Source organism: Ceraceosorus guamensis (assembly GCF_003144195.1).
Source record: "Ceraceosorus guamensis strain MCA 4658 unplaced genomic scaffold IE81scaffold_28, whole genome shotgun sequence".
Classification (NCBI taxonomy): Eukaryota; Fungi; Basidiomycota; class Exobasidiomycetes; order Ceraceosorales; family Ceraceosoraceae; genus Ceraceosorus; species Ceraceosorus guamensis.
The window spans coordinates 113,539-137,646 of NW_020290023.1; the positions used below are offsets into that span (position 1 = coordinate 113,539).

The following is a 24,108-nucleotide window of genomic DNA, read 5'->3' on the forward strand; positions in this document are numbered from 1 at the left end:
TGAAAGCTAGCTCGGATACTCACCTGCGCTACCCGTGAAGAATACAGACTTTCCCTCATCCACCACCAATTGATAGATCATCTGCTGCTCCTTGCTCAAGAATACCTTGCTAAGCTTTGGTTTCTTTTCCCGCACCCCAGACGCGTCCGAGCTAGTAGATCCACTACGATGAAGCGGATTCATCCCCGCCGATTTCCTATCCTCTCTCAATTGAGCGGCCGATTTGTTAAAGATGGAAGGGATAAAGCGACTGGAGGATGCTTCGTCTTGCTGCGACGCGTTGCTCTCGATGGCAGAATCTCGCTTCGCATCATTGCTGGGCTTGCGAGGCGCCCCAAATTTGATCTCGCCTTTGCGTCTCTTGGGTCCCTTCGAGGCGGCCTCAGGACGCTCCTCTTGCCCAGCTGAGCAACAGTGGGAGACACGGACATGGGGCATATATACGCTCTGTACAGCTTTAGCACGTGCAGAAGCGACGCTTTGCGTGACTTCTACTCACCATCCATCCGATTTGTCAAATCCTTGGCTACTTTGTCCAGAGTGCGCTGATTAAGAATGGGAGAAGGGGTTGGGGACCACTCGATAGGTACTCCAGAGCTCGCAGCAGCAGGTTTGATCTCCGAAGAAGGTAACAACCCCAAAGGGTCACCAGATTTCTGTCTTGGCGTGTTGGTCTTGGCGGATTGGGAGCCTGAGGCGATCGGTTGCAGGTTCGGGTTGGAGGTCGATGCCTGCTGACTCGTGCGCAGGAACACGACTTCCGATTCTCCTAGATCTTCTGCGTTGCCGGACCAGCTTCGCTTCATGGTTCGTAGTCCACTCATGCTGTTGTGCCGCTCGAACCTCTTGAGATGCGCTGCTGGCGACGTCTCTGATAGAAATTGAGTGCTGAGTAAAGGTGAGTCTGAGCGCTCAGAGGGGCAGTCATTTGTTAGTGCCGCAAGGGGCACACCAGTCACAATTTGAGAGAGTCTTGAGTGTTTGTTGGTGTCAAAAGAGATTGGCACTCGTGAGTGCATGGGACGGATGTATGCGTGCGCGAGCACGCGTCGCGCGCGCGCAAAGGCGCGTTTCTGGCGCACTCAAAATTCAATTCAACTCAACTGCTGCGAATGCTTGATGAGCCTCTCGGCGGCCGCGAGGTTGCATGCGTGCATGCATGGCTCCGCCTCACAATCGTGAATTCACTCACTCACCTCCAGTCTTGAGTCCGAGTTAGTCGCGAGTCTTGGATACGGCACCTCTTCTGAAGGGCAACGATCCACTCGCCCGGGGAAGTCGGCATTCCTTACCATTCTTTCCTCTGCATGGCGCTCATGAAGATAGCGTCCGTCTCAGTCGTCGTCAACGTTTGAGCGTCGAAAAACTTTCACAGCGACCCTGCACGCGAAGGAAGATGTCCTACTCTTCCAGATCCGATCCCTATGGTCGCCCTGAACGATCATCGAGGGATGACAGGCGGGATTATCGGGCGCGCGAGCGAGAGCCTCTGCCTGCCTCGTCGCACAGAGCGGGCTATCGCGATTATGACGATCCATCCTACAGCTCTCGAGACAAGGATTACGGAGGTCGAAGTGGAAGAGAGTACGAGCGGGACGATTACAGAGACAGAGGGAGGGACGAGAGGTACGCTGGCGGGGAGAGGTATTCCAGCAGGAGGGAAGAAGAGAGAGGATATGGTAGCAGCAGAAGAGAAGACGAGAGGCATGCGTCTGCTAGAGATGCTCGTCACGGCAAAGATGAAAGAAGCGATCGGAGGAGTAGGAGCCCGGTATCCAGGTCCGGTGCAAGACGCGCTGATCGCGAGTACGATCGGGAATCAGATCGGGATCGCAATGCTGGTGGAGCACACCGAGAAAGGCGGGAGGAAGAGCTGGATCGCAAGCATGAAGGCACCTCGAGGTCGGGCAAGGGGAAGAGAAGCAGCGCAACTGGGTATGTGGATGGTGGCGCAGAGCAGAATGCGGGGCAGGTTGAAGTGGGAGAGGATGAGCAGGCCATGATGGCTGCCATGGTGAGTCGCGAGGGAGCTTGGCAGGCTGTAGATCCTATGTCGTCAAGGCGTGCTGTCTGCGCTGACACGAGCTTGTTGGGGACTCTGCCGCAGGGCTTCGGCAACTTTGGTTCAACAAAGGTGCGTTGTGAAGACATGCATCCGAGCGTGCGCTTCTTTACGCTTGGCTCGATGCCCTCATTGACTTCTCTGCTCCCGTCACCGCAGGGCAAGCATGTAGCTGGTAATGCGGAAGGAGCGGCAAATGTGCGAAAGGAGAGGAGTTGGAGGCAGTACATGAACAGGCAAGGAGGTGAGCAACACCCGTCAAGCTCACTTGCTCTTCCCACACGCAAGCAATGCTGACGTCCACACGCCTCTCGCCCACCCTTTCAGGCTTCAATCGACCGCTCGACAAGATATGAGGAGGACCTCTTTCGCTGCAACATCCTCTGTCGTGTGCGATGCCATGTCCATCAACGCGTTGGACAGACAATGTAGAGCCCATCTGCGAGCGCTTGCAGCAGCACATCGACTCGAGTCTACTCAGGGCAATCTAATGCAATGACATGACTCAATGACCATTCGAATCGCCTCAGCTCTTCACTTTTCGTCTACACGGTTCATCAAGTGACTGGCGATGCTCAGAGGATTTACCAGTGCGAGTCCCATGTCTTCAATTTTGGTGAATCTGAAACTTGAACCGCGAATGGTGAAGTCAGCTAGGTTGGATTGAGGGCGCGCTGCTATGGGCCAGCATCGCGTGCACGTGATACTACGCGTTCTGAATTGTGTGCGCGTGAGTATCATCAGATTCATTTGATTGATTTGGGGGCCTATCGTACATCTGGGCCTCGACGAGTCGTCGGGGCCGGGTGGATGCATGCGAATAAGGATCGATAGAGTCAGCCTTGCGCTACAGCCTCGAGTCTTGAGTCAGAGTCCTATCATATGAGTGTGAGTGGATGATGCGGTACTCCGTTGCTCACAATCACAATCACGTGGAATGTGTCTGCTGTGCTTCATCGAGCCGCGGCGGATGTAGGAATGCTGAATGCCGTGCGTTGAATCCTCTTTTGATCTGTGCGTGGCGGTGTTGCGTTGCAGGTGAGGGGATTGTGGCGCGTTGCTGTTCCAACGCGCACAAGGCCGATCCGCATCTCCTCCGTCCTCTCCACATGCAACAGCAAGCTGCGGACAACTTGAAGCGCAGCGAAATCGATCACTGCATTCATCGCACGCCGTTCCCTACAAGACCTGGCATCCCTCTCTGTGTCGATCTTGGCGTAGTCGCAACGCCAAGGCTTGCATCGTTGAAGGTGATCGACAGCTCCATCGGTGAGCCATCTGGGAGCGATCGAGTGGACGACGAGACAGTGGCAGTGCATGCATGTACGCTTCCTCGCCCAGACTGTCTGACCTTGTGCAGAACTCCTGTCAGGTTCTGCAGAAGACACTCCCTTCTCCCCCTATGCTACGCTGATGGCGGCGATGAGCGTTCCGCCGCCCCTAGACGAAGATGCCAAGCTTCATTTCTGATCTGGCGAGAGCCCTGCGAAAGACGCGTATTGATGGAGAGAGGGACCGACCTGGTGCTCGGCCAGTCGAGGAAAGTGAGATTCGTCCGCCAAAAGTGCCCCCAAAAGCGGCATCACACGGTGGATCAGAATGGCCGGCTCCGATGCCTGGCGTCCAGTCTCGACCTCGGCCGGTGCATGCGGGTGTAGGCTGTAGCGCCGATCAGGAGACACATCCGCTGCCTAGACCACCCCTGCTGCTTGATCAGCGCATCTCGGAGCATTCGATACCTTCGACATCTTCGAGTATGCACATCCGCTTTCCGCAGCCCACTCCTTATAGCACAGCAACGCATCAATCCCAGTTGCCCGATTTCTCACCCGCTGCCGGAGTCAGTCTGAATGGACACGCTGCGTACAACTCGCCCATCCTGGGCACTGCGCATGGTAGGCTGGCATTTCCCAATCCATGGGATGGTGTCGATGCCTCCAACAGTCAGCCAGATCGTAACATCAATGCGCCACACCCACCTGTGCTCCATCCAGCCGGGCCTCATCCTATTCCGCAATCCGACTTTCTACAGCCAGGTCTCGCCGGTCCGAGCTCGGGCAAGACTTCATTGTCAAATCCTGACCGCAATGAAAAGGCTGCCTGCCCTTCCAGCGCGAACAAGGACGCTGCGCCTGTCCTCAAGGGCTTTCCTGGACAATGTGCAGGTATTCGCAAGGATGGTCAGAGATGCACCAGGAGAGTGGGCCAAGCTCGAACGTCGTTGGTTGGGACTGCCAAGCCGCCCTCCAAGCAGCCTAGCGGCCGAACGAGTGCCAGCAGGTCGAGAACACAGAGCGCGTCGCCTGTCAAGCGGACCGGAGATGAACCCGATGCGAAGACGGGAAGGCAAGATGCGCCCATCGTCATTTCGGATTCTGAAACCGAAATGGACACTTTGCCGAGCTGTGAGCTACAGCGCACGAAGCAGGATGTAGAAAGAGATACGTATCGAGCAGAATTCTGTCATCAGCACGTCAAGGAGATCAACAAGGCTACTGGGATACACCTCTTCGTTCCAGACCCTTTTTGCACGTCGGCATCTCGAACAACTTTCATTCCCTTTTCGCTTTACATTCCAGAGGTGCATCCGTCGTCAATATCCGCATCGGCATCCTCTGCGAACTTCAAAAGTCACGCTTCGACATCGGCCAAGATCAGAGCGATCATGGGAGGACCAATGTCCGCTTCGGACATGAAGGAGAGGGGTTACGTGTACATCTATTCCCTCAGAGATAGAGACACGCGGGACAAGTATTGCTTCAAAGTTGGCAGAGCGGCGAGAGTGTTTGAAAGGATCGGTCAGTGGAGAGAGCAATGCGGAAGCAAGGATCCAGGTGAGCAGCTACGTGTTGGGCGAAACGAAGCATCGAAGCGCGGGATTTCCGGAGCTGATAGCGACACGCCATTGTCTGACTCATCCATTCACAACTTCGCCCATAAATCTTCTTTGCTCAGTCTTGAGAGCGTTTTTCCCGAGCAACGCATCTCAAGGCGTCATTTCTGGCGCTTCAGCACCAACGCAACAAGGCATTCATGGCAGCCACATGGTGCGTAAAAGCTTTGCCTCGCAGCAAACGAGTATCTCGAAGGGAAGTATTCAAGAGCTGACAGAGGAACGCTCCACGCACAACATATCTATGGCAGTGGGAACATCTCGTACACCTCTCGCTCTTGCAGCTGGACGGCTGCACAAAGCTATCAGAGTCGTGCAAAGATTGCGGAACGAAGCATCGAGAAATCTTTATGGTTCCCAAGAAATGTCTTGTGGATTCGTGCGATGCGTTGAGAGGAGGCGCGAACAGAGCTGGAGCGGTACTTGACGGCTTTGAGAAGGTCTGTACTCTTGTGGAGAGGTGGAGAGGATTTGTTGAGAAGGTGCGCATGGCTCAGGCTGGCGATGATGCGTAGATCGCTGGTCTTATCTGGAAAGAAATCGTTCCCTTCATGTATCATAGATGTTGCCCTGGCGCACGCCCTAAAAATCCAGCGAAGCGTGCATCCCTTTCACGTCACCATCTGTCTAATCTTTGTTTATCAACGTTGGCGTGTTTGTAATACTTGCGTCGTATCATCAATGGCTCTATATTACAACATCTGGTGCGTCAAAGGGACGAGATGTTCCTGGTTGAAGTCTTCAGGCTCAGACTGCTCCTTCCTCCTCCTCGCCTTCTTCTACGCTCGTTGCTCTGGTCGACGCAGCCAACGGCGTAGAGGTCCCACCTCTTCGTCGCTTCCGTGCATCATCGACCACAGCAGAGGTAGTGCCTGCTCTCCTCGCGCTACGACTTTCCCCACTCTCCGCATTGGCTCTCTTCCTCTCGCCAGACGCCGAAGACGACGAAGCTGGACGTGCTGGAGTGAATGAAGTGGCAGCCGGGTTCAAGCTTCTCTTACTACCCAAAACAGCACCCGCTTTGGAATTTGTCGGTCCGCTCGAGGGATCTTCAGGCCCTTCGCCCGCGTCAGAAGCTGCACTGCTCTCCGAATCGGATTCAATCTCTTCCTCATCCGAGCCCAACGCTCCACTCGTCTTGACGCCTCGTAAAGACTCGCCAAGCGAGTTCATCTGCGAGACGATATTCTCGAATTGATCCTTGGACGATTTAGACAGCGTGGACAGTCGTTCGTTGCGCTTCTCCAGCGTTACGATCTGAGCGCGAAGACTGGCGAGCGATCTGAGATTGTCCGGAAGGTCAGCGTATTTCAGAAAGTCCGAGCTTCAGCCTGCTGATGTTTCGGCTGATGTTCCTGTCTGCTCACTCTGCATAGCCTTTTCGACTGTCCATCTTGCCCATACGCTCGACCACTTGATCGTACAACAACTTGTTGCCCCTCTCCCTTCTAGCCTCTTCCAATTCCCTCTTCAGCTCCTCAATCCTCTTCGTATCAGCTTCATGCTCCTCCTCTGCAAGTCAAGCGCCCCGCTAGAGCTCTGTCAGCTTATCATCACAGCCGATAAGAGCTTGCATCGTCTCTCCCTCGGGCCTCTTGACCCATCTCTTCAAAGCTCACGGATTTGGTGCGCCTCTTCCTCGTAACTTTCGACTTCCGCCGTGCATGTATTCCTCGCAACCTTCGATGATCTGATCAGACTGGCAACGTACGCGGCAAGATCGGTCTTGAGCGCTATTAATTGCGTGGCTCTAATCGTTGAGAATAGCGAACAGGTGTGGCACAATGTCAGCAAGCAGCCGTGGCGACTAGCATGACGTACCTAGACCATGGCTGCATCATAGCAGTTTGGCCGCACGAGCACCACTCACCGTAGCTCGACATCCTCGGTCGCAGCTTCTTCACTGACATCCGCCATCGTCGTATCTTCGATCGAGACGCTACTCGAGGCGCCCTCGTTGGAAGGCAGAGGAGCAGCAACGGAAGTCAAGCGCTTCATCAGGCTTCGAAGGGCCCTTTCCGGTACGGCCAGCCTAGAGCGAAGAACCGCATCTTGCTCGGCTTGCGTGAGCTGAACAGCCATGCCGAAAGGTTGTAGAGGAGAGGCAGCCGCGGTGTCTATGATCTGCCCTGCTCATACGAGTACGAGCGCAACAAAAGTTCTCTCCAAATTTCGCCTTCGCCAGACGAATCCGAGGTAACGAATCCGAGGCTGGTACTTGTTGCTGTGGCGCGGAATGTATTTGGCTCCTACAAGATTTGAGAGATGTCAATTTTCGACGTTGATGGGCCTCAGCTTTGGAGCGCTATTGTGATAGTCACGAGTAAGGTCTTAAAGGAGTGCCAAGATGGATGGAGACTCTTGACTGATGCGTCCGCTACACGGAAGAGCAAGAGGCGTTGTTCACCATCGCACGTCCGAGCGATCACGTGATCGACAGCTACACATGCCGAAACCATCAGGCTTCTCAAGTCAAACAAGTCAGAGCAGACTCTTGACTCAAGAGTGCGAGTCCAGACCACAAGAATCAAGACTTTGAACTTTGAACTTGTGACTCTCTTCTGACCCAAATCGGTGATCATCGACCGCGCAGGTCACGTCAAAGCCATGCATTTGCTGTGTTTCGTGCATACTTCCGTCACAGTATCCAGAATGTAGTCCGAGTCTTGCTCTCGGCGGCAATAATCTGACAGATCGAGCTCCTGCAGCTGTCAAATGGCGAGACGGACGTGGTTCTACCTTCTTTCCTAACTCTGACTGTCGATCGCTGTGTGGTGGATTGCGTAATTGAGCGCAGAGAAGGTGCGAGCCACAGACTCAGGCAAGTTATACCGCGACTTCTCTCTTGCGACCATTAAAATTCAACGAAAATTGGGCCTCTCGATCAAGACGGATATCCCTCCTGGCATGATCTTGACAGTCAACGAAAGCTAGACTTGGGGATGAAAGGAGCGCGATTGCTATTTGCGCTGCTTCTCGGTGTCAGCAGGTGACCGCTTGCATTTGAAGGACGATGGGGTGTGGATGGCGTGCTACGGCCAACGGCCTCTCTTTCCGCCGAGGCGAAGGTCCCGGCAGAGATGTCACCAGATAGCGGAGACGGTCGAGAGATTAATGCTCGCGCTGAATGCTCCTCTAGATGGTTCCTTCGCAAGTGGCGAGGTGTGCCGTGATGCGCTGGAGTGGAAGAACCGGCAGCTGCAGAGAAGTAACACCGTAGCGTACAACACATGAGCCACCTCTGCGCATCGCCTTACATCTGTTCTTCAGCGGCACCTACCCGCTAGCGCGATGTTCGCTTGGTACTGAGAGTCACGAGATGAGTCTTGTCCAAATTGCTCAGCAAATTCTTTTCGTGAAAAGCGAGGTGGTCCCATCAGCAGAGTGCTCGAGTTCGCGCCTTGGAAGAGCGCGGGGGCCTGACTCGCGACAGTCCCGCTAGGGGGCCTCGACGAAGACGACGTGTGCGCGAATCGGCTGCTGGTTGGTACAGCGGTTTCAGCAAGATGACGGGTCACCTGCAATGACCACGCCTTACCGTAGCTTCGCGGCGCCTGATTCGGATTGCTGAGCAGGCGGTTGCGGCGTAAGCGTCTGGAGGTGCTGGCTCACTGATTGGGGGCTTGACGCGAACGATGGCCCAGCCTGAGTTGCTGATATCTTGGGTGGTGGCGAAGATGATCTGGATACGTCTTTGTGAGCAGTGACCACCAATTGCGCTTTCGTCGGCGAGTCACATCAGCTCACCTGCGACGTTTTGAGGAGGGCGTTTGGAAGGCGAAGCTGTTCGGTGTCATCGGTGACATCGTGTGGGCGGTCGGCTGGGCTGGCTCCTCGATCCTATCGGCTTGGGCCTCAAAATGACGGCCGTGTTGTTGTAGCAGAGCTCGTAGCTCAGCCACATCATACTCCAGCTCCTCGATACGTCTGCGATACCGAAGAAATTTGAATGCGAGGCTCGGGATGCATATGCCAGGCAGACTGACCGCTTTCGCTCGCGCGAGATTTCTAATTCCGGCTTCACTCTTTCGAGCACTTGACGTTGCGCGAGTACCTTCTTGCGCAAGTAACTGAGCGCGATGCTGAGAAACTTAGTGCGGCGTTCTGACGCATAGAGAGCAGCGCGACTTCTCACGAACTCGATCAGCGACCCCATGTGCGTAGCTTGAAAGAGGTGGACCTCTGCCACCTCTTCAAGAATGGTGGAAACTTGCCGAAAGTATGGCGCAACAGCCGGTGGTAGCTGCATTCATTGTGTATTTAGTCCAATCTTTTGTAGTGGTCAGATGGCGACCCAGACCCCGGGTCGACGAGCACTCACGTTGGTGTCGGTGAGCAGCGAAATGCTGATGCGCGACGTTTGGCACAATGCGCATGTATGCGTCCGTTCGTGTGGCTGCACAGGGGCTGTATGGTTCGACTAGAAGGTCAGTGAGCACAGCAGCGAGCGACATGGCCCCGCTCAGCCTGTGTCTGGTAAGTCGACGCACTACCGTTAGGAAATTGGCACTTGCCGCAAATGATATGAGCGCACTGACGAAACGGAGTGAGCAGCACATCGATGGTCCGCAAGAGGACATGGACGTCAGCGCAGATGTGAGCCACTGCTTGGCAGACATCGAATCCTCGCACTTGGGTGAGCCAGAAAGGTTCTTTCGACAGGAGCGGCTCCGTAGGCGCGGTGATGGACACAGCAGTGTTCAAACGAGACGATGCAGGCCTGTTGGTGGCACCTTGCGTGGGCACAGAATGTGACCCTTGCTGGCTTGGTTGCACATGAGCGTCTACAGCTTCGTCTCTTGGTCGCATGCATCGGCCACAGTGGATGTGGCGTTGGAAGATGGCAGCTGAAGGTAACTGAGTGCTGCGCGAAGTTGAGGACGCCATGTTGCAGTGCTCTCTCTGTGGTACTCGGATGCGCGAGAAGCTGGCCGGACACGAGTCAAGATGCTCGCGAGAGGGTTGCGTCAAGGGCTCAAAACAGCAACAGGTCGGATCCCTGATGCCTCCGCTTTCGAACGGACGACGTGAACTTGGGGCTCAAGGGCTGGTTCGCATCACTGATCAAGGAGCAGTGGTCGCTGGTATTGTCTTATGGGCACGCATAGCTTGACTGACGGCCTTGGTACTCCTCATTTGAGGCTTCACAAAGGACCGATAAACGTTTGCCATGATGCGTGATGAGATTCATGACCCTCAATCTTGAATGTGAATCACCAATGTGAAATCAGAATAGAGCATCGCTGAGCGCATCGAAACTCTCACGCGGCAAGGCACTCACCACATCATGCAGCACCGACCCGCGGTGCCAAAGTCGCGTCTGGCTTGAGACGGCTCGCACGCCTTGCTGCATGCTGCAGGCGGTCGGCTCGAGTATGACCACGTGGCGTCTTTGCTTTCGCACGGGTCTCGAATTTTGCAGGGCATGTTAGGCGCCAAAGGCGTGCGCGAGCCGCAGCGCGGTTGCGCTGAGGGCCAGCCAGGCTGTGCCCACGAACTTCCGCGCATCTATCATCTGACGCTCACCTTTCCACCATCCATCTCGACATCAAGATTTCAAGATGTACGTATAATGCCCGTTGGACATACGTCTACCTGACAAGATCTCGCTCACGGTATACTGACCATGTCTCGTCTCTTTTTCCTTCGGCCTTGCGCTCTCTTTAACCCCGACCAACGATGATCATCCCATGGTCTTGCGATGCGCTACGACTCCCACCTTTCACGCTGCGCACAATGGTCTCCTATGCTGCTGGGACGCGTTCACTCATGGTGGGAATGCTTGGAACATCCTGGCTTTTTTGATCTCGATGCGGTGTGAATAGGCCGTCCAGACTCAGCAAGAACAGAAAGCTCCGTGGACACGTCTCCGGCGGTCACGGTCGTGTCGGTGAGTAATGCGTCATGTCTTTGAAGGAAATGCTGGGGTGACTGTCAGGTTAGATATTGGAAGACGGTCGTCTGCGACGGAGGAGCCGGAGAGAGAGACTCAGGGAAAGAGGCAGGTGGACTGCCAGCTGGGCTTAGGTGTTCAGTCATCGTTCTCGCGGGAGGGAAGCAACCCCCTTGCGAACTAGTGTGTGGGACGCTCGGCGACCGGAAAAGGAGTGCAAGATTCTCCATGGAGAAAGCTCGATTCAGTCTATCTCACACTTTCCTCGTGTCCGATATACAGGCAAGCACCGCAAGCATCCGGGAGGTCGTGGTCTTGCTGGTGGTCAACACCACCACCGAACCAACTTTGACAAGTACCACCCCGGTTACTTCGGAAAGGTTGGTATGCGTCACTTCCACTTGACCAGAAACAGCTACTACAGACCAGTGGTCAACCTGGACAAGCTCTGGACTCTCGTCCCTGCTGAGCAACGCAAGGGCTTGACCTCGAGCTCCACTGAAGTTCCCGTCATTGACACTCTGGCAGCTGGGTACGGCAAGGTCCTCGGCAAGGGCAGATTGCCTCAACTTCCCTTCATCGTCAAGGCACGATGGGTGTCAGAATTGGCAGAGAAGAAGATCAAGGAGGCTGGTGGTGTTGTCAAGGTGAGTACCCCGCTCTGTCGCCATGATCCGCTCCATTGCTGACACTTCTCCCTTTATCACCCTGAACAGCTCATCGCATAAACAGCAAACATGCGCTTCAGTTCACATCGTCATCATGGTTTCAACTAACAAAATCCTTCGTTCTGTACATCTAGCCTGGCCATCGAGTGGCACCGATGTCTCACATCCTTTGTCGCCGTGGGAGGCTGTTCAGCGCAGATTCGCTGCAAGACGCAGCATTCCGCTCCGCACACATTCATCTCGCAATATGACATGACATGCCAACTCATACCTTGCCTACGGTCATCCTTCGGGCTCGTGAGTCGGCGGCCGACCGCCCAAGCAAAGGCATCTACGTGGCGACAGCGGCAGAGCAGAGGACTTCAGGGCCTGAGGATGAAACTGCCCGCGGGCAGCTTGCGTCGCACTCGATTTCTTTCACCCTGTTGTAAAAGCAGACCTGGTTACTGCAGCATAGCCTAGATGTTGGCTAGACTCTCGTGCATAGCTGAAGTCGGCTCCTCAGGGTGATGACTTGGGCTGTCTATGAGCGTGCTGATTTGTCAGGGAAGCCTGAGTTCACCTTCGAGGAAAGAGCGCTGCTTTCCGCGGACAAAGATCGCGCGCATTGAAGCCCTGGGGAGTCGTAAGTCATCCTCCTTGTTGCACACATGCCGTCAAATCCACAGCGTTCCCCACTGACCATTGAGAAGCCAGCTGACTTTGGACTTGAGGATGTGTGCCTGTACCGGTCCTCGAGTTTACATGCCCGGTTGCCGTCTGCCAGCGCTCATCGGGAGCAATCACGAAGCTTGATCCTGCGTCGTGCAAGCCGGCATGGTCAACGTGGCCAAAGCTGCTCCAAATGCAGATCACGTGCATGCATCAACCCCGCATTTTGAGCTCCTCCCTTTGCCTTCTGTTGACGTCCATGCTCGCAAGACGGCTCTGGGCACTCTGACTTCTAATAATCACGTCTCGCCTATCGGCCCTGACGTTTCAATTGCAGTACTCAAATCGCCTCTTCTTCTTTCAGCGTCTTTGAGGGGCCGCTGCTTAGACCTTTCGCCAAAAAGCCTTTGCAGCATCAGACGAAGCGTAAGCTCACCCAGCTCGCTCCCGCACGCCAGTCACTTCCAGCCGGGTGCTTCGAAGCTTGATCCACCATGTCACTTGCATCCAATCACAGACAGCGGATATCGACTTGGCGGACTCGATCTGCATCTCTGCCCTTGGCTTTGATCTGCATCGTCGCAGCGCTGAGCTGTATCTTGAAGGCTCGAGCACAGGGCATCGACTCGCAGTATCCGAGCAGGTCGGCAATATTGTCACAGTCGGACCATAGCACCTCGAAGGGAGTCCACAAACATGAAAGAAGAAAAATGGCTGGGTGAGTAGCGAAAGGCAGAGCGCTTGAGCTGGCGCTACAGCGTCCGATAGAAAGTTGCCCAACTTCGTCTGGAAGTTGGCAGAGAGTCGCTTTTGCCCCTGCTCACTCTCCACATGCTTGCTTTCCCTGTCGCCGTCCATTTCACCGCACCAGCCGAACCGTTCTGGGCTACACATCACCCTGGAACCCTCAAGGTGCTGAGCTGGTAGAGGAGTATAGGGGAAAATTTGACGTCGTAGTACCTTGCTGGCACACGGTCGACATTGTTCGAGCGCAGAAGGGTGGTGAAGCATTCTACGAAGTGCGAGGGGAGATGACGGAGAAGGACAGGCAGTGGAAAGATCGACTGCAGGTGGCAATCCGAGTAGGAGATCTGCCTGGCCGCAACACGTCGGATACGATACTCTCCTCAGCCGAGCAGGATACTCGACTGCCACCCGTCAAGGTGCTGCCTCGCTTCGCACTCGACCGATGGACACCAGAGGACTTGGCAGAGATGCTGACAAAGGAAGAGCACCTCGAAGCCTTTTCGAGCGCTGTCATGACGGTCATCGAAGAAGCCGGATATGATGGCTTGGTCATTGAGAGCAACGCCGTTTGGGCTATGAAGGGCTTGGTGGAGCATTTGGCAGCCCTTCTGCGAGCCAATGACAGACAAATTGGCGTGGTGCTTCCTCCACTCCGGACGGGTCACGTTGATGCGGAAGTGGAAAAGACGAATCGGGTGGTGCTGCACTCTATCAAAACACTTGGCCCTATTGCCGATTTTTTGCACATCATGACCTACGACTACACTGGCATGAATGGCCAGGCTTTTGAGGATGTCTATGATACTAGCAGCCTTCCAGAAGGAAGTCCCCTTGCGCAAGATGGCGTCAGGACGCCTGGTCCCAACACACCAATCAGCTGGCTTGAAGGTAACATTGAGATGCTGAGCGGAAGTCTGGAGACGCCAGGCGCTCAGAACATCTTTCAGACCAACGACATGGATCATACAGAGTTTGTCAGCCAGCACGGCATTGCGGACAAGCTTCTCTTCGGGGTCGCTCTCTACGGTGAGTCATACGCATTAGCCAGACGGTACACTGCAGTAGTATCATCCACTGAGGTCTGGTCTGCGCGTCTTGATCTGCGACACAGGCTACTCGTATCCAGTAGGTTGGTTCGAGACCAAATCAGCCTCCAAGCATGGCGTGCCGCGCGTTCCGCCACCTTCTCCCCTGGTGTCCAAGGACAATTCTACCTCTGCGCAAGAAGCTGCTCGGGCAAAAGCGGATAAGAAGGACGAGGAGCTCGCACACCGGGCAGTGCTGCGGTTTGCGGGAGATGCTTTCACCCAACGAGACCTTGTAGGTCGTCTGAAGGTACACAAAGCTCTGATCAGACTGGACGAAAAGTCGCAAGAACAATTCTTGGATTATGTCGCAGTCTTACCGCCTTCTCAACAGCCCGATCCGAAGGAACTTCCAGAGGGCTACAACAAGGGTCAACCTATGGCTTCTTACTACAGAGCTTACTTTCCAAGTGCCCACACCATTTCCAAACGACTCAGCACTGTTGCAGAGCTGTCCCCCGCCGCTGGCGTCGCGTTCTGGGACGTCGGCCAAGCGGGAAGGTGGCTGTTGGAGGCGATCTAACTTGACACGATTCAGCGCGTAGCCTTGTATCGCCCGGCAAGATAGTAATCGAATATTTACTTGTTGTCGCCGCATTCGAGGACTGCGCAAGACTACTGATGAGGGCTGTGTGCGATGTTGGAGCGACGGCCATCGTCGATGTCGTTCAGATTGGCCCAATGCTTCTCTTGACGCTGCTTTTGCGACTCTGGGCCAGACACGTGCTCCATCGTTCAAGATTGCATTCTTGATTCAAACTTCGGCCATCTGTGCGCCTGATCTGTAGAAAGCTGAGGCCGAAGAGACCTGGCTAGCCCAGAGCGTTCACAAGCGCACAACGCGAGCGAATACACGCGCACATCATTTGATTGGCACTTCTTCCTGCAAAGCTCGATTTGAGACAGTCAAAATCCAAGAACGTGAATCAGAATCAAGAATGGTCTCATGCAGCCTGGCTCTGTGGCTCGTCTTTGCCTCTTGCAGGCAAGCACAGGATGAGTGCCGAGATAATGCAGGCTCAAGTATTATTAGCGTCGTTGCTCGATTTGTAGCGTTCACTTGCTTGTCCAGGGCGAATTCTCGTCAGGAGCACAACAGATCGATGGAATGGACGTGCTCTGTCTGACCTTCTGCTGGCGTTGCCTCGCGCACTAGCTAACCTCGCAGCGGTACGGCGATATATTGGCTGCGACAGGACTTGATTCTGGCCCACTGCTCAATCACCGTTTAGGGAACCTCACTCGCTTCTTCTGATGAGTATTCACCGGCCCGCGATCTCGAGCATATGCAAGACTCAAACCGATCACGATCGAGACGCACAAGACTCGACTCTATTCATCGTATAGCTAGCAAATCCACAGTCCTACTCACGAGTCAGGCGCACTTGTGACGGCAGTCCATCATCAACACACCTCGTCTGATGAGTCTGAAGAGGCGTGAATGAATGGGAGCTGCGCATGCATCGTCGCGAGCCGCCTTCGCAAGGATCAGCAGAGCAACAAGACCCTGTGATGGAAGCACTTAACGCGCGCTGACATGGTGGCTCGTCAAGCCTCAAGGACCAATTTCCGCAAGCAGCACGCGGCTCATTCACGATCCGTGATTCGAAGTTGCAGGTCAGCTACTCGTGACCCTCTCAAATCCCTTTCGCTCAGTCACTGTGTACAGAAAAGCTAAAGTCCGAGTGCTAATCAACAGGAACTCATACCAAAAGCCGAAAGTTGAGCAGGAAATTTTGGTGTGAGAGCTGTTGTTGTGCAGATCATGGTGAAGCTCGGAGCGAAGTGACCTTAGCGGGGCTCACGACATGACCGAAAGCATTCACGATTTCGCAGCTGAGATAGGAAAGGGGGCCGGCACATCAGTCAAGAGTCAGCTTCGGCATGTGTCATGAGCGGACAAGGAGCTCCGCGCCTTCGTCCGCTCTTTGCCGCGTGCTGCATTTATATGTGTGCACGCGCGGATATTTATACTGTCTACATTTGGGAGAGCTAGGCCGATCCGTGCGTATTTGAATCAACGTGTATCTCGATCAAGTTCTCGATTCAAAATCAAGTTCAAATCAAACGTCACTCGTACGGACCAGGCCACGCGACGCTTCGCCACGCGTGAATGTCGAAGTTCCGGTGTCCGGTGGGGTTTGTAATTCCACCGCATGACACAAAGTCCCTCGACTTTGACTTTTGGCTGCACGAAAGCCTAATTTTGAAGCTTTCCCGGCATTTCAGCTCCAGCATGTGCATGCGCGCTTGCATGCAGCACCCCCCCAGCTCCAGCGCGGTTGCGAAAGCGGGCGATTCTGCATGCGAGACTCGCCCACTGCACGCTGTATGTGCATTCGCAGCCGCCTTACCGAGCCGCACCCGTGCACGCGCGACGAGATCCTGGTTTGAATCCGCGCGCGCGCGAGCTCTGCCAGTCTTATTGATCGAGTCGCGATAGCTTGTACGCTACACCGCAGGCAGCATGCATGCAGTCAGCACGAATTATATATAGCTTGACTGCGCTGATGAGGCGCTGCTCTGCTGATGCGACGCATGCTGATGAGGTGCATCCAGGCCCGCATCGTCGCGCTCTCTCTCTTATTGCCCGCCGCCGCGTCATGGCTTGCGCCGGCCGCGCCGCCACGACCGCCGCCTCGACTTTGCGCTCCTTTGGCAGGCGATGTCGAACCATTTTGGGTTGCGCCTTGATTACATGGTAAGTCACGCAGTGGTTCTCCGCGCCCTGCTTCAATCAGTGAATCAACCTCTTGGACCTCGCGCGTCACATCTATTCCTCCCCTCATCCTTGATACGTGCTACCGTCCAAGTATCCATTCTTGGCACTCAAAACTCTGGATCCGCTCGCTGCGGTTCACTTCGCATTCAGAGACGCGCATCGCACAGCACTCCGTCTCAGCGTACCGTTCCCTAAGGGGCCAAGGGGCAACTCTGCACCACAAATATCGACAAGAGCACCCTCATCTCAATCGGCATCTCGAGGCAGCCCACAATCAAGCGGTGTGACCGCCATGGGCCCTCGAGAGGCGGCTAAGACTTGCCAGTCGAGCGTGGCGTCCAGCTCTACTGGCCTCAACCGCCAGATTCGTAGAAGGCGGTCAAGGGAGGCGCCCAAGCATACACCACGTCTCGCGACAAGCTTGACCACATGCTTGGTAGCCTCTGTTCTGATCATCAATCCGACAGCGTTTCCGAGAGCAGCAGCAGCACCGACCCCGTCACCTGCACCGAATCTCGCCCAACAACCATTTCCCACTGCCGACAGCTATGCGCTCGGCACGTCATGGTCCGATCGAGGTGTGGATGCTGCACAACACTCCAACTTGCCACGCAGCTCTATCGATGAGACTTGGGAAAGAGGGAGAGCGGACAAGCACAATCAGGGCAGTAAACGAGCGCGGCCTCCGCGACAAGCTTCTCTGCACATGGAGGAATCACCGGCATGGTCAGAGACCTGGTCGATGCTACCAGATGAGCTCACGCCCCGCTTCTGCCATCAACGAGATGATAGGAAAAGCTCAGCATACGCGAGCCAATTGCGGAAGCGCGCGCACATCCGTGAGGAGGCATTTCAACCGCTTCCACGCACGCCTTCATCAGTGGCTCAGCTGCAGGCGCGAGCACCCTTTCCGACACCTCGGCCTTCCAAGACAATGCAACCGAGAGGCGCCTTGCTATCTACGTTGTCGAACGGACGCACTGTGGTGCCCTCAGCATGGACGTCTGGCCTGGCATCCTCGTGGCGACCGCAGGACAGGTCGGTGTGGTTCCAAAAGAAGGCCGTCATCATAGTGTCCATCTTTTTGGCGATCTTTATCGTGCTCATCATCGGTGCCGCGGTATTCTTGCGCGATAGAGCATCCGATGACGATGAGCTGGAGGAATACGCGGATGCCGACGATCTGGCTGTCGAGCGCATGCGCGAAGAACGGGAGATGCGTAATGCAGGGCGGGGGGCTGGTGGCGAGAAACCTGGCTGGAAACAGAAACGACAGGAGAAGAGAGACCGCAAGAGGCAAGAGAAAGAGCTCAGGAGTATTGGGAGCGCAAGCAAGGAGGCCAGCACCGGCAGCTCGACCGCGGTGAGCAGGAGGGTCGTTAGTCGATGGATTCGAGCACCCGCCAATCGCCTGCTGCGACGTGCGAGCGATGATGCGCCTTTGTCAGAGCCAAGAGCTATCAGAGAGGACGATGACGGAGGTCGACGCTCCATTGCAAGCCGACCGGGATCTGCTCACAGAAGAAACACTGCGCCTCGACTGGGAGACGGAAGGGGCGAGAGCGTAGAGGTCGTGTATGACGATGATGCTGCGGGCGCAGATCACGAACGCCCAGGACTCGCGATGAACGTGCGTTCTCGTGGTGCTTCGGACCCCGCTACGTTGGACTCCAGCGACAGAACGTCCCATCCGCTGGAGCGGCGCGGATCAGGTCAGCGGGCTCCCTCTCCATCAGTGGATTTGCGCACCGGCTACAGCTCAAGCTTGTCACCGAGTTCTGGCAGACGCCTCGATCAATCGGATCTCAATGCCGCGGATACCGCAGACCAAGACGATGCAGAAGTGACGCCACCAGCATACATTCCGAGTCGCGAGCGGAACGAGTCCACGGGACCTTCCGTCATCGCCACCCTTGGCTCTCGCGTTGGCTCTCGCGGAGGACCAGAGCCGGCCGGCCTAGAGGCGGCGGCGTCTTCCAGCTTCCATCGACCCCTCGCTGGTGATGACGATGCGCCGCCTCTCGCACCAACATTGGATCGAGCGCTAGCAGGTCGCGGTGCCAGGGCAGAGAAGCAGCCGGAGCGGCCCGTGGATCACAACAACCTGTCTTTGCAGGCCGAATCGTCAGTGCTCTTCGATGATGCCAGTCGAGGCCCTTCGCAACCAGGTGCAGCTGCATCTCATGATTCTTTGACGCCCTTTGAGGAAGCTCATGATGCTTTGGCGGAGGGACCGCATTCTGCGCACGTCGCAACGGACGACAAGTCAGTGCTTGCCGCCATGCGAGCAGCTGCTTCCGCGCCCAGAGCTGGATCGTCAGCGCCAGGCTATGGTGCCTCGGACATGGAGATTCTGAGCGACCTGGCAGATGAGAGCGGTGGTCACGCGCTTCTCGGCTCCGCCGCTCCGAGCGCTCCATCTGCGCCGCCTCTCACCTTGACCGACGATGACTTTGAAAGACTGTCCTCCACATTGGACGTGGATGCAGCTTCTGTGCCCGAAGGTTCATGGTCTAACTCTGCCGACAGAGAGATCGATTTCGGCTCAGAAAGTAAGGGCAAGGCAGCAATGCGTTTACCACCACCGCCAGCCCCATCTGCCGGACTTACTCAATATGAGATGCCTCGAACGTCAGATGCATGGTCAGCAAGTGGCAGAGGCACAGGAAGCTCGCTTCCACCACATGCTCCATCGATTGCTCTTGGCTCAGGTACGCATGCGGAGCACAGGAATGCGTCCGCACGACCATCAGCGCCTGCTTTGCTCGAGAGCGAAGAGCGTCTGAGAAGAGCTGAGGAAAAGCGCAGGGAAGCCGAGGCAGAATTGACCATTGTCGCTTCTAGCCCTTCAGACTTGGCGCAGCTTTCCAGACAAGAGCATGCGGGCACTGGAGGTCTTCCAGCTTATGAGCGCAATCCCAGCCACGGCTCAAATGCTGCCCTCATCGCGCACGGTGCGGCCGCACCGTCTGCACCGCCCATTGGACCATTCGACGAGGAAGGATCTTTGGACGGAGTCGGAGCTGAGGCATTCGCCGCACCGCAAGAGCCGGCGGGCGCCAGGCAAAGGTTCACTGCACAGACAGGCGAGACACAACAGCCTTCTGCCCCACCACTCGACTGACGCATCGAGGGCGAAGAGGAGCTTACCCAACAACCACAAATCACCTTTACATTACGAGCTACTTGATCTTGTACAGCATGGGCTTTTGCCCTCCCTTACATTCTTGCATTTGTACCAAATAACCATTTTTGCTCGCCTTGCCTCTGCGCTCGAGGTTCGAGTGCTTCCCATTGCTTCTTGACGTACCAAGTTATACTTCGTTTTGCTCTCGCAGAGGAAGCCGCTAGCCCTTCAGACATGGCAAGTGTGGTCCACGCTGCATTGCTCAGCGCACTTCTCTCACGGATCGCCAGCTACGAGCCCTCGGGACAGCGGGATGCACCCTGAGCCAGCGATGGTGGATGCCGCCGGCTCCATGAGCTTGATGCTTTTGATGTTCTGTCGTCGGGCCGAACATGCCTCAGCACGCTGAGATCATCTTTTCTCCACGCGGGCTCTTGTGCTTCCTGACAGTGAGCACGATCATGAACCTCTTTGAAGCACAAATTTGCTGGAGGGATAGTCTGCTCCGTCATTTGTTGGCTCATCTGGGAGGGTACAATTTCGGGTGCTGCGCTCTCGCTCTCGAATCGGAAGCGGATCAAGAATGATCGCAGGATCGTTTTACATACCGCGGCGCGGCTTGGCTTGGCCTGCTGATGAGTTCCGCTCGTGCCGCTGCTGCTGCATGGCCTGCTGTGCTGGAGCTGCATCCACCTATCATGCGGCTGCTGAGCTCCGCCTGGAGGAGCGCTCGCGTAATGCACTGATTCACGATTGGCCCAACACCTCGACTTCCGGCGGAGCTAGATTGATTGCCAAGTCTGTGGATCACCTTCAAAAGCGGACCGGGCCAGCAGCATGTCTGTCAGTTTGGCCTTCGCGAGTTCTCGATCACTGGGCGGCTGAGCTCTCTCATCGTCCACGCAGTTGTCCTCAGATTGGGTCTGCCAATCCGAAATTGACCCACAGGTCCTCATAAGAGAAAACAGGGAAAGAGTAGGAGATCCGTGGGATTTGCTTGAAACATCCGGATGAGCTTGAGCTCGAGGCAGTTGTGAGTTCCTCTTCACGTCACGCTTCGTGCTGGCATGCCCTGCGCTCTGTGCTCAAGTGAAGAAGGCGTGCCTCCACGAATAAAAGGAACAGCACGCCGTCGATGGTTCTTATCACTCTTCAGTCAGACATTTTCATCATCCATCCACTCAGTACTCTTTAACTCTGCTTGGAATTCCAGCGAACACGTCATGCCTCCCATTTCAATCCTCAAAATGGAGCAGTCGGGCACTGCTGACGGCTCAAAGCGAGCTGCGCGAAGCTTGATCCCATTGCCAAGCTCATTGTCTTCTCCAAAGACTGTGAGGCAAAGCCCTCTGATTCTGCTGTCCATTGTGATGATCGCGTTCGCCCTGCTACCCTTGATGGACCATCTCAACATGGGCAGCAATCCGAGGATCGAAATGGCCCGATCGTTGAGGTCACAAGCAGAACAGGCCTGGCTGAACCGCGGCAACTCAACTTGGGATCCCTCAAAGTACTGGGACGTCGAGACGCCAATCTTGATAGGAACAAGAGAGCCAGTGAGTGTCGTCGTTCTCTGATGGGGACATGAGAATAGAGGGTCACTTGTAGATGTGTGCCAATCAAAGCTGACGATGCTTGTGCGACGCAGTCGACCGGACTCGAATTCAGCATGGACCGGCTCGAAAAGGGAGCATTACTCTACGGCTGGCTGCACATTGCTCCTGCTATCGTCTGGAGCATCGCAATCCCTGCCCAGCACTCCATCCGGCTGCGATCAGCGTATCCTGCCGTGCACAAATGGCTTGGTAGAGCTACGCTCGTCTCTGCGTGCCTTTTGACCTACTCTGGCGTCTCCTTCCCCTTTCACGATCTCAGCTATTCTGCCGACTTGCTGGTGAGTCGAGCGAATCGAGAAGCCAGACCACACCAGATGCTGACGGATGGTGGTCCCTTTCGCGACTTGGCGCGCTGCAGGCCACACACCGTTGGGGCTACCTCGTGTGGCCTTCCTTTAACCTCGTTGTCCTTCTCGCCGGTCTCTTTTGGTGAGCAATGGACTGGCAGATTGACTTGTTCCTGGCGCCGAAGCTGATCGAGTAGCTACGATGCATCTGTAGGCCGCCTACCGTGTTGATGACTTACTTGACGGCGCGCAAGAAGGACTGGAAAGCTCACAGAGCCTGGGCTACTCTGCACACATTCATAGGGAGCGTCATTCCCATGCAGGTGAGGCCTGAGCCGGTTCGCTCGATCTGAGGGACCACCCAAGGCGCTCCAAGGTGTGAGAAGCCAGCGCAGATCCGACACTGATGACTTTTGGTGCACATTTCACCAGCGTGTCATGATGATCGTTCTCTTCACGTTTGCAGGTATCGCCGCCAATTTTCCGACTGTACACAAAGCCTTTGGACTGCCAGACGAGCTCAACAAGGAGGCTTTCGAATTCGAAAGAGGCGTCTTCGCTCTCACCACATGGGCCGCTCTGCCCGCTGTCGCAGCTTGGGCCTGGCAGGTGTACAAGAGGCAGGAAAAGACTGCGACCGCGGAGTCGAAGAACTACTGAACGTTTCGAAGATGACGCTTTTGCACCGCACATTTGCATGACACTTACGACTGACAATCTTGAATGCTGAATCCGTGATACGACTTCGCATTCTGATTCTTCTATTCTGTTCGTCTCGTGTCAAAGTTGGACGCTCGTTTTCCATCCATCACTCAAGACGTCTGGCACTCGTGACTTTCTGCCTTTCCTCCTGAGGAGCACCTATACAAGACTTGAAGCCATTGCATCCCTCATCCAACGCAGTGCATCGATCGAGGCGCACGGATCGTGTCGTCTTTGCGGTCTCACACGCCGCCTTTCATGCTGCCCATGCAGCCGTCCATAGCGCACAATTGTGATAATGACGAAAGGTCACTTTGTTGCAACGCTCTCAAGTAGCCCACAAGGGCCTGCACGTCTTTGTCAGGTGCTCGAAGTGAAGCTTTGTCTTGATCCCAAAAGGCAGTGAAGGAAGCGTACCGTCGGATGCAGTTTTCGGCATTAGGTACCTCGAAGAGGAAACAACGAAAGACGCTAAATGTTGAAAGTCCAGATCCAGAGTCAGGAGTCACAGTCAAGAGTGTGAGTGGTGATCGACTGCTCATGGTCGTGCAGACGCGCGCTGTGGATATATGCACATCTAGCAGCTACGATACAGTCACAGAGTCGTGAGTCTTGTAGCACGCATGACCAGGATAGGGATGGATGTCTTGTGCTGCCTCGCGAGGCGGCCCAAGCGCTAAACGACTTGCATTCATGGCACAAGAGCGCAAGGAGCAACAAGAAGCACAACAGCGTGTATGGAGCGCCGTGATCCGGTAAACATGGGCGTCTGGACTGAACGCTGGCATGCAAAGGCCTTAGCTTAGCCACCCCACTCACGACTCTCGGAGCGCTTCAGTCGATCAGAAAAGGCTTTTGAATCATTCGTGATCACGCTTGCTGGTCGTGATTCCTGACTCATGACTGCAAGCGCCACAGTTCGTGCGGCCGGTGCGACATGGTGCCCATGCAAGCATCGCTTATTGCAAGTTTTGAGCGCACCTGCAGCCCTGACAGCACACGCGCGCGCAGCGCGTGCCCGCCGGCTACGTGAGCCGCGCACTTTTGACTCAAGACTGCCGACTGACTTTCAAGCTGGTGGACCTCAGTCTCTAGTGCGACTTTCGTGTTTGGACAGCGAGCCAAGCTCATCAGCTCCAACTTCTTTCATTGATTTCGAGACCGACAGCCACTTGAAAATCAAACCTTTGAGACGGGTTTATGAAAACCAATTCGAATTTGAATGATTCGTCATTCACATTCCATTCATGTGACCGGATTGAAGGCGTCCGTTTCTTCATTTTGATTGAAGGCTCCTCTCGCAAAGTCGAGAACCTGTTTTTAATTACAGTTTTCGATCTTGAAACAAACACCTGTACGCGTCGGGTCACGAGCTTGCAGCGGCCCAAGCCACAATAAGCAAGTCCCAGATTGAAAAGTGCAATTTCAATTAAAGAGTCAAGCGTTCAATCTTGAATGCAAGAGTCGACGCTCACCCAACTCAAGACTCTTCTGCCTCGGCTGGTGCGCATTTTCAAAGTCCGCATGCCCTTCGTGGTCCTCATTCACGCAACCCACCGTCTTTCAACGGCTCAGGAACCGTGAGACACGTCCCCCCCCCCCCCCCCCCCCCCCCCCCCCCCCCCCCCCCCCCCCCCCCCCCCCCCCCCCCCCCC

At 55.4% G+C, this 24,108-nt stretch overlaps 9 protein-coding genes across 9 annotated transcripts; 6 read left to right on the top strand and 3 right to left on the bottom strand.

The window, feature by feature from the left end:
• Window positions 1–1,146: 1,146 nt before the first annotated feature.
• IE81DRAFT_323318 (hypothetical protein) lies at window positions 1,147–2,573 on the top strand. The gene is made up of 4 exons (XM_025513905.1): window positions 1,147–2,014; window positions 2,108–2,134; window positions 2,222–2,306; window positions 2,390–2,573. The coding sequence occupies exons 1-4, from the start codon at window positions 1,397–1,399 to the stop codon at window positions 2,416–2,418; spliced, it is 759 nt and encodes a 252-aa protein (XP_025369720.1). The 5' UTR covers window positions 1,147–1,396; the 3' UTR covers window positions 2,419–2,573.
• Window positions 2,574–3,264: 691 nt separating this feature from the next.
• IE81DRAFT_323320 (hypothetical protein) lies at window positions 3,265–5,535 on the top strand. The gene is made up of 4 exons (XM_025513906.1): window positions 3,265–3,331; window positions 3,435–4,896; window positions 5,018–5,109; window positions 5,207–5,535. The coding sequence occupies exons 2-4, from the start codon at window positions 3,513–3,515 to the stop codon at window positions 5,468–5,470; spliced, it is 1,740 nt and encodes a 579-aa protein (XP_025369721.1). The 5' UTR covers window positions 3,265–3,331; window positions 3,435–3,512; the 3' UTR covers window positions 5,471–5,535.
• A 45-nt stretch (window positions 5,536–5,580) lies between these two features.
• On the bottom strand, window positions 5,581–7,304 carry IE81DRAFT_323322 (hypothetical protein). Its single transcript, XM_025513907.1, has 4 exons — window positions 6,826–7,304; window positions 6,575–6,705; window positions 6,323–6,467; window positions 5,581–6,237 (listed from the first exon to the last, which is right to left on the bottom strand). The coding sequence occupies exons 1-4, from the start codon at window positions 7,035–7,037 to the stop codon at window positions 5,703–5,705; spliced, it is 1,023 nt and encodes a 340-aa protein (XP_025369722.1). The 5' UTR covers window positions 7,038–7,304; the 3' UTR covers window positions 5,581–5,702.
• Window positions 7,305–7,810: 506 nt separating this feature from the next.
• Window positions 7,811–8,999, bottom strand: IE81DRAFT_121183 (hypothetical protein). Its single transcript, XM_025510179.1, has 4 exons — window positions 8,703–8,999; window positions 8,494–8,637; window positions 8,236–8,435; window positions 7,811–8,153 (listed from the first exon to the last, which is right to left on the bottom strand). The coding sequence occupies exons 1-4, from the start codon at window positions 8,759–8,761 to the stop codon at window positions 7,876–7,878; spliced, it is 681 nt and encodes a 226-aa protein (XP_025369723.1). The 5' UTR covers window positions 8,762–8,999; the 3' UTR covers window positions 7,811–7,875.
• Window positions 9,000–11,114: 2,115 nt separating this feature from the next.
• Window positions 11,115–11,672, top strand: IE81DRAFT_121205 (hypothetical protein). Its single transcript, XM_025510180.1, has 2 exons — window positions 11,115–11,495; window positions 11,565–11,672. The coding sequence occupies exons 1-2, from the start codon at window positions 11,235–11,237 to the stop codon at window positions 11,574–11,576; spliced, it is 273 nt and encodes a 90-aa protein (XP_025369724.1). The 5' UTR covers window positions 11,115–11,234; the 3' UTR covers window positions 11,577–11,672.
• A 762-nt stretch (window positions 11,673–12,434) lies between these two features.
• Window positions 12,435–14,568, top strand: IE81DRAFT_323327 (hypothetical protein). Its single transcript, XM_025513908.1, has 3 exons — window positions 12,435–12,885; window positions 13,039–13,940; window positions 14,026–14,568. Exons 1-3 carry the CDS (start codon window positions 12,662–12,664, stop codon window positions 14,520–14,522), a joined length of 1,623 nt encoding a protein of 540 aa, XP_025369725.1. The 5' UTR covers window positions 12,435–12,661; the 3' UTR covers window positions 14,523–14,568.
• A 2,445-nt stretch (window positions 14,569–17,013) lies between these two features.
• On the top strand, window positions 17,014–19,845 carry IE81DRAFT_347312 (hypothetical protein; the record flags this gene model as incomplete). The annotated part of the gene is made up of 1 exon (XM_025516133.1): window positions 17,014–19,845. One exon carries the CDS (start codon window positions 17,014–17,016, stop codon window positions 19,843–19,845), a length of 2,832 nt encoding a protein of 943 aa, XP_025369726.1.
• A 778-nt stretch (window positions 19,846–20,623) lies between these two features.
• IE81DRAFT_323330 (hypothetical protein) lies at window positions 20,624–22,488 on the top strand. Its single transcript, XM_025513909.1, has 5 exons — window positions 20,624–20,881; window positions 20,968–21,404; window positions 21,497–21,742; window positions 21,823–21,893; window positions 21,966–22,488. The coding sequence occupies exons 2-5, from the start codon at window positions 21,096–21,098 to the stop codon at window positions 22,102–22,104; spliced, it is 765 nt and encodes a 254-aa protein (XP_025369727.1). The 5' UTR covers window positions 20,624–20,881; window positions 20,968–21,095; the 3' UTR covers window positions 22,105–22,488.
• A 65-nt stretch (window positions 22,489–22,553) lies between these two features.
• On the bottom strand, window positions 22,554–23,078 carry IE81DRAFT_121249 (hypothetical protein). Its single transcript, XM_025510181.1, has one exon. The coding sequence runs from the start codon at window positions 22,993–22,995 to the stop codon at window positions 22,696–22,698; it is 300 nt and encodes a 99-aa protein (XP_025369728.1). The 5' UTR covers window positions 22,996–23,078; the 3' UTR covers window positions 22,554–22,695.
• Window positions 23,079–24,108: the final 1,030 nt, after the last annotated feature.

Coding starts and splice junctions, on each gene's coding strand:
- IE81DRAFT_323318 (XM_025513905.1), top strand. CDS start 1,397: ATGTCCTACTCTTCCAGATCCGATCCCTATGGTCGCCCTGAACGATCA. Junction 2,015..2,107: donor AGGCCATGATGGCTGCCATG/GTGAGTCGCGAG, acceptor ACTCTGCCGCAG/GGCTTCGGCAACTTTGGTTC. Junction 2,307..2,389: donor GTACATGAACAGGCAAGGAG/GTGAGCAACACC, acceptor CCACCCTTTCAG/GCTTCAATCGACCGCTCGAC.
- IE81DRAFT_323320 (XM_025513906.1), top strand. CDS start 3,513: ATGCCAAGCTTCATTTCTGATCTGGCGAGAGCCCTGCGAAAGACGCGT. Junction 4,897..5,017: donor ATGCGGAAGCAAGGATCCAG/GTGAGCAGCTAC, acceptor TTCTTTGCTCAG/TCTTGAGAGCGTTTTTCCCG. Junction 5,110..5,206: donor GCATTCATGGCAGCCACATG/GTGCGTAAAAGC, acceptor TATCTATGGCAG/TGGGAACATCTCGTACACCT.
- IE81DRAFT_323322 (XM_025513907.1), bottom strand. CDS start 7,037: ATGGCTGTTCAGCTCACGCAAGCCGAGCAAGATGCGGTTCTTCGCTCT. Junction 6,468..6,574: donor GGAAGAGGCGCACCAAATCC/GTGAGCTTTGAA, acceptor CTTGACTTGCAG/AGGAGGAGCATGAAGCTGAT. Junction 6,238..6,322: donor AGTCGAAAAGGCTATGCAGA/GTGAGCAGACAG, acceptor GGACAATCTCAG/ATCGCTCGCCAGTCTTCGCG.
- IE81DRAFT_121183 (XM_025510179.1), bottom strand. CDS start 8,761: ATGTCACCGATGACACCGAACAGCTTCGCCTTCCAAACGCCCTCCTCA. Junction 8,436..8,493: donor TCAGGCGCCGCGAAGCTACG/GTAAGGCGTGGT, acceptor TGTACCAACCAG/CAGCCGATTCGCGCACACGT. Junction 8,154..8,235: donor AGCGAACATCGCGCTAGCGG/GTAGGTGCCGCT, acceptor ACTTCTCTGCAG/CTGCCGGTTCTTCCACTCCA.
- IE81DRAFT_121205 (XM_025510180.1), top strand. CDS start 11,235: ATGCGTCACTTCCACTTGACCAGAAACAGCTACTACAGACCAGTGGTC.
- IE81DRAFT_323327 (XM_025513908.1), top strand. CDS start 12,662: ATGTCACTTGCATCCAATCACAGACAGCGGATATCGACTTGGCGGACT. Junction 12,886..13,038: donor GAAAGAAGAAAAATGGCTGG/GTGAGTAGCGAA, acceptor TCACCGCACCAG/CCGAACCGTTCTGGGCTACA. Junction 13,941..14,025: donor CTTCGGGGTCGCTCTCTACG/GTGAGTCATACG, acceptor TCTGCGACACAG/GCTACTCGTATCCAGTAGGT.
- IE81DRAFT_323330 (XM_025513909.1), top strand. CDS start 21,096: ATGGAGCAGTCGGGCACTGCTGACGGCTCAAAGCGAGCTGCGCGAAGC. Junction 21,405..21,496: donor TGATAGGAACAAGAGAGCCA/GTGAGTGTCGTC, acceptor TGTGCGACGCAG/TCGACCGGACTCGAATTCAG. Junction 21,894..21,965: donor CTTCTCGCCGGTCTCTTTTG/GTGAGCAATGGA, acceptor ATGCATCTGTAG/GCCGCCTACCGTGTTGATGA.
- IE81DRAFT_121249 (XM_025510181.1), bottom strand. CDS start 22,995: ATGAGCAGTCGATCACCACTCACACTCTTGACTGTGACTCCTGACTCT.